At 29.8% G+C, this 6,460-nt stretch overlaps 1 protein-coding gene across 4 annotated transcripts in view; it reads left to right on the top strand.

The window, feature by feature from the left end:
• Positions 1-498: 498 nt before the first annotated feature.
• Positions 499-6,460, top strand: part of LOC108903703 (zinc finger protein 665) — a 21,703-nt gene continuing 15,741 nt past the window's right edge. For 2 of the 4 annotated variants that reach the window (XM_018705969.2, XM_018705968.2), the window contains exons 1-2: positions 499-880; positions 2,834-3,028. In XM_018705969.2, the coding sequence (XP_018561485.1) occupies positions 824-880; positions 2,834-3,028 (252 nt within the window). In that variant the 5' untranslated portion in view covers positions 499-823. Of the gene's footprint in view, positions 881-2,833; positions 3,029-3,477; positions 3,511-6,460 lie in introns of those variants that run through there. The other 2 variants (XM_018705970.2, XM_018705971.2) reach the window with 2 other exon arrangements.

Here is a 6,460-nt window from a genome sequence, read left to right as displayed (position 1 = left end):
TAATTTCCCGTGACGATTAAGTTAGCCATGACTGACAACGAAGATATTGAAACAATTATTGAAGTCATAAAAGAATAAACAATTGAATTTTTTAAGAATATTTTACTTCGTCTTGCATTTTCGACTCTAAATCTGTCCTAATTTGTGATTCAATATTTTCAAGTATATAAAAACATCTTAGAATGTGAGAAACGTTTGAATTATCTCGATCTTTATGTTTAAATTTCCCGCTAACTTCTTTCTTCATTACCAACAGAGTAGTAGGCGGTGCTTAGTGAAACGGAGGGAAATTGAAATTTAAAATTGAAACAGAATTTTTAAAGAAACTTTAAGGAAATCCTGGCATTTTTTTGTGTTTTTATCAAGAACTGGATGGGATTAGTTGTATTTAATATTTCGTATAACTCTACAGATGAGAATAAAAATAAATTCTTTGTTTATGTTATTACACACTGGCGTCGATTCAGAATCGGCCATGTTGAATTCGACTGTTTATTGTTTGCGGCGCCCCGCTTCCGTTGCTGCCTTTATCTCTAAATATTAAAATATTAGCTAATTATGTGATTGAGAAACTTTTTCAAAACATGAGGCGTAATATACGGCGTGATCTGTGTTATGTTTCGGGGGAAAATCGGTAATAATAGCCATTAAAATGCCAAAAAATCGTTTGGTAATTTTGTAATGGCTACGTCTCGCGTCCCCCCGTTCTAGACAATGACAGTGAAAATTTTCACGTGATATTTTTTAAATTCGAGATGAAACACTAATTAGGTGCATATTTTTGTGCATAAAATGACTTTTTAGAATATCGCTTCCTCGCGAAATGAATACTGATAACCAAAATGTCCTTTCGGGAGGACATAGTTCTTCTAATTCTGAGGTAAGTGCGATTCATTTTGTTATTACTGACACGCTGATAAACGCTTATCTGACGTTTACTTGTTTATTCATATTTACCGCTTAATATACATCCGGTATTTTGACACAGGACACATACACAGAATCTTGTACCGCATTAACAAAATTAAGTATTCTCTTCAATTTTTTTAATGATGTAACCTGTAATTTTCGCCAAAAATACAATAATTACAACAAATTAATGCATTATTTCATCACTGCTACTTACATGAATAAATTATAAAACATCAAAGGAAGTAATCCCGTGTTTATAAAATTTAAGAACTTTATATAAACATTTCAGATATTCTAATTTAAACAGGACTTCAATTTGGGAAATGTACCTATATCTTTTGTGTACAGTATGATCGATATACAGGGTGTTTAGATCTCATTTGGAACACACATGTCAAAATTTTAGCGTATCGTTCTACAAATTCCATGATTAGAGATTTTTTATGGGCAATTAGACAATGTGGCATAATTAATTCAGCTCCTTTTTTAAAAAGCCCGTGTCTCTCGTTTCGATAATTTATAGCTTTCTAATTTTTTAAATAAAATGTTACTAGACTAGGTATAAATTGTCTGTGAAAAAGTAACAGTGATTTCTAAGACTTTTTTCATTGTTATTTAAACATTTTTCAGTATTTTCAAGGCATACTAAAAACAATTGCACTACTTAGGATTGTGAAAAAATTAATAAATTAATGAAGGTTGAGGTATTCGAGTTTTATAGGGTATTGAATTAAACCACTTTGTCAGATTAAAACATCATAGTACACCACCCACATAAATTGAGACACTTTGTACATTTAGAAAAATAAGTATCAAAATTGTATGATGCGCTAGAACTCTGTAAAATTTGACAGATGTGTTCTGGATCAAATCTCAACATCCTATATGTTGCGTAAGTTGTTCTACCGAAAAAGTTTGGTACGTTCATTTTCAAGAAAAAATTCTGAATAAGCACTTATCCATTTTATTGAATATGAGCACCAAGAATTTTAGAAAAGTGGTTTTCTAGTATGTTTCATATACAGTTGCAAGAATAATATATCACTAAATAAACAAGTCTTGCAACTACAAGCACCATGCAGCAACATATCAGGAAAGAAAAATAAATCGAAATACCACCAGGCAGTGAAGTATATTACTCAAATTTGTTTATTTTATATTTATATACTACCACTAAATCTATTATACCATTCTCAAATTTATTTATGTTTGAGAAAAACACATTTACCAAGATTATCAATCAATTTGAACAACTTTTTTTTCTTAATTTTTTGATATCAGATAAAACTACTGTTTCCACACTATGTACCTAAATGTTTCATTTTAGTTACCTACTGTTAAAAAAGATTAGTTTTTCACAAAAAAATATAAATACTTCAAAAAATTTACTATAGACTTACAACATCGATTATAGTATTGTAAATTAATAAACTTCTATAAAAGATAGATAACAACATTAATTTAATTATTATTTTTTACATAAATCAAAATTTGTTTGTCCATTAAATTGTTTGTAGGTAGTTCTATAGCTCGTTATAAGAAGTTTTGTATATATAAATAAAACCGATAACAAATTATCAGTAACTTGTAACATAAAAAGTTTGTAAACATGTAATCTGTGACTATTAATGCATTTATTATATTTAAAAAATGTGTATAACACAAATAATATTGCAAATCCTACATAGTAAATAAAAAGGAACTATGAACTTAAATTGATATCTAAATTATTAGCGAGATTATTGGTATTGTATTGAAATGTTAAAATATAGATGTCCAATAATAAGTATATGTATAATCAACATTGGCTTTTTGTCAAATATAATACACCAAACTTGTCTTGCCTTTTCCACTTTGGAAATAATGTCTTAGTTGATTCAAAAGAACTTTGCTTTCAAAAAAATATAATTTTCCATTTTAGGGTACAACTCAGAGACCACCAACCACATCAGTTCCTACAGACTTAAGGGTGAATACAACAGCGTTGAATGCTGTAACGTTAAGTAGTGTAGCAAAATATTGGGTGTTAACAAACTTGTTACCTGGTCCTATACCGCAGGTCTCTGTATATGGTCTACCTGGGACGAGTAGGGAAAACCAAGGCAAATTGTCGCAGGTAACATCAGATTCATTTACTTTATAACTAATCATTACGTTGACTGTTTGTCCACTTCATTGAAACATTTCCACGTAGGTATTAAAACAGAATTTTGAGGAGAGTATAAATATACGTTTTGCATCTATTTATACAGTTTGCATTACTTAAATAATTTATTTTTCTAATATATAATATTTAATTATTTTGATGTGTTTTCCGAGACTGTTGATATTTTGGCAAGGTAAAAGCAATTTGCTTAAATTCCAAATGCACAAAACGTGGAATATTATAAAATATAACTACAATAATCCGACAGATTCATCATTTTGGTGCATCTGATAAATGTCTCAGTTAATCATAACTGTCACAATCATTTAAAATTATTTGAGCCAAAATGTTAAAACAAATGACGTTCTTATTACCCATATAATTAAATCCTAAAATTTCACGGTGCAGTTCTAAATCAGATTTTATGCAGTCCACTAGATTTTTCGTAAAAGGTAAAATTGTTGAATATAATTTTTCATAATAATCAGTCCACATATTTTGTTTATCTTTTTTCCATATACTTAAGTGACATTTTTCTAGAACAAAACAGTTTAAAATAAATTTTCAATTATTATTTTTTTTATAATAGGATACTTATTTTGTATTTCTGTTATTTGAAATATTTATTTTTACGATTAAGGCTGACTCCTGTGGTGATAAATACAAATATGGGAAGTCTATGCTGAAATTTGGAATACAGAGTGGTTTTTTTATCAAACCTTGGGAGTAGATTATTAAAAAATCATAATTTTTGTAGTGGAGTTCGCGAGAAATTCTGGTATAACGACGTTTAAAGAACATTGAAATTATGAGTTTCATTTTAATGACGGTTACTCACTTAACAGTGTAAGACACTCTGCTGGCGTCATTGCCAGCAGAGTGTCTTAAAAATTAGCTTAATACATTGAACTGTTTTGTATATAATATTTGAATATTAAAACACATGTATGATGGGGTATATGTCATCTACCCCCCGAGCCGTTTTTTTCTCTATGTTTGAATAAAACTTGAGTAATTAATTATGAAAGTGAGTGATATCTCTATTAATATTAGACTTATACCATTACAGCACCTGTACCAATGTAAAAAAAATACAATTTTGGTTAGTATCTCAACACTCAATTATTTTTATAAGAAATATTTTGTCATCTAATGAATACTTCCTAAAAATTTGTTGTATATTATTTTCTTCTAGATGCAAATGTAAAAAACTTTGTGTCTATTTCTTGAATTATATGTATTAATAATATTTGAGTACATTGTTCAAACAAAATATTGCTGCAAATCTGTAAATTATGCAATATATGGTATGTGTGTGTGTGTGTGTGTGTATGAGCTATGGTAAACTTGGGTTTGAATTATGAATGGTCTGGAATCTATATGAAATCAAATGAATCAAAAGTTAATAATAATTGACCATTGACTACATAAAAAATTATTATTTTTTAAAATCTCTATTCCTTTTACTAAAAAAAGTTGGTTTTTATCATTTTAACTGTTTCTGAATAAATCGTATTTATTAAAAACATTTTTTAAAAAACAATAGATAGTAGGCCAAAGTTGCAGCATTATTTGGTGACGAATAATAGGCCGAAGAGTGATTTGACTTGCCCATTTTCACTTTGAGATTTTCAAGAAAAAACAAAATTTTTATTTTCAATTTTATTACTTTAAACGGAAACGTGGTTTTTTTTTTCAATGTCATATTGAATTTTTGTATTTTTTAATTCAGTTTATTTTTGTGGTCATGTTTCGGGCTGTAAGAACTGAACCGCAGAACATAGGCGTACGCATTATTTATTAAAAAGCAACAAATTAAATTGTCTATAATACACCACCATAAACACCAACAGATAGGAATTAATTACGTAACATTCCCACAATAACAAAGACAGCGGCTCACACATGTCTCGGTTGACCTGCTTGACACATCATTGAATTGCGGCTCTCTCTGACAGCCCTAGTCATGTTGATTTATATTTTTTTGTTTTTGCCAAAATAACAAAATATACATTCTTAGAAAGAAAGTACCTTGGTAAAAAAGCATCAAGTTAATGTTTGATTGGTATCACAATTGAGAAATCTAAAATTCCAATTTTTACATGAACAAGAGCAATATATGTTTCAATTTTAAAATGGCTGTATGCAATGCAAATACTAAGTCAATAAAATCTAGTGGGTACCCGATTTTAATACTTACCTTAAGTATATGTATTTTTAGTAGGTACCATTAGATATACAGGACAAAAGGATCCATCTAATTGTTGACTGCCCACAGTTTTAGAGGTTAGGCCGTCCACAGCAAGAAACTGTCTCAAAAAAAGACGATTTGTTACTTAAACTATTATAACAGTTTAATAAAAATAATAAATGTAATAAATAATAATGTTAATGGCAATGCTAGATTTGAGGATGTCGATTGCAAAGCCCCTGGATCAGGACAACCTTCCAGATGTCAAAATTTGTGGGCAAACGTCATCCACTCCTTAACTTATTTGATAGCGTAGTTTATACAGGGTGTCCCTGAAAAGGATGGACAACGCTTGACCACAGGTTCCTTGGGTGAAAACAAGACTAGCCTAACCTACCTATATACAAAAGTGCACGCCTACTGAGATATAGCCTTCAAATAATTTGAAAACTGCTTTTCTTAGAAACTTCAAATTTGGTACACATATTTTTTTTATATAATGGCAAAGTAAATATAGAGAATGGTGAGAATACATATACAGGATGTTCTCTTTCTAGTGCCTGTGCGCCACTGGTTATCCCGTATCTTTTTTGTATGTACGTCAATGACAACAGAATTTATATTTTTAAAAATAAGCACTATTTTAGAAAATTTTTTTGCCTCTTACAAAATTTTGATATCGTTTATGGATTTTGAGTAAAATTGGCATTTTTTACACATTAAAAATTGGCATTTTTTACACATTAAATAAATCAGTTTAACCCTTTCACTGCTCCAGAAGTATATATTCGCTAAAAATTTATAGGCCTCAAACTGCTCCAGACGGATTAATTCGCATGAATAGTTAAATTAGAGCAGGCTGCTCAAACCGTATATATTCGCAACCATGCGCATTGTTACTCGGTTATTGCAATTGGTAAGGCGAATTTTTGCGGGCGAGCTTATACCGATTGCAACAAATATTTTTATGGAAAGAGGTACTGGTAATAATACCAAGATTGTTCATGTTTCTTTCAGTTTCTATTTAGTAAATATACTGTATTTTATTCAAAATAAAATCGTAAAATTTATTGTAAATCGTAATTTAACACAACATAATGTAAAACTATAAGTGGTCTAACTGCTCCAGACGTATATATTCGCACGCGATAAACTTTCGCGCACGGCGCGGTAGCTACGTTCAGACGTATTGCGCAGCGAAAGGGTTAAAG

This window comes from Anoplophora glabripennis, unplaced genomic scaffold (genome assembly GCF_000390285.2).
Source record: "Anoplophora glabripennis isolate ALB-LARVAE unplaced genomic scaffold, Agla_2.0 scaffold110, whole genome shotgun sequence".
Lineage (NCBI taxonomy): Eukaryota > Metazoa > Arthropoda > Insecta > Coleoptera > Cerambycidae > Anoplophora > Anoplophora glabripennis.
This window is presented reverse-complemented; position numbering and strand designations above follow the sequence as displayed.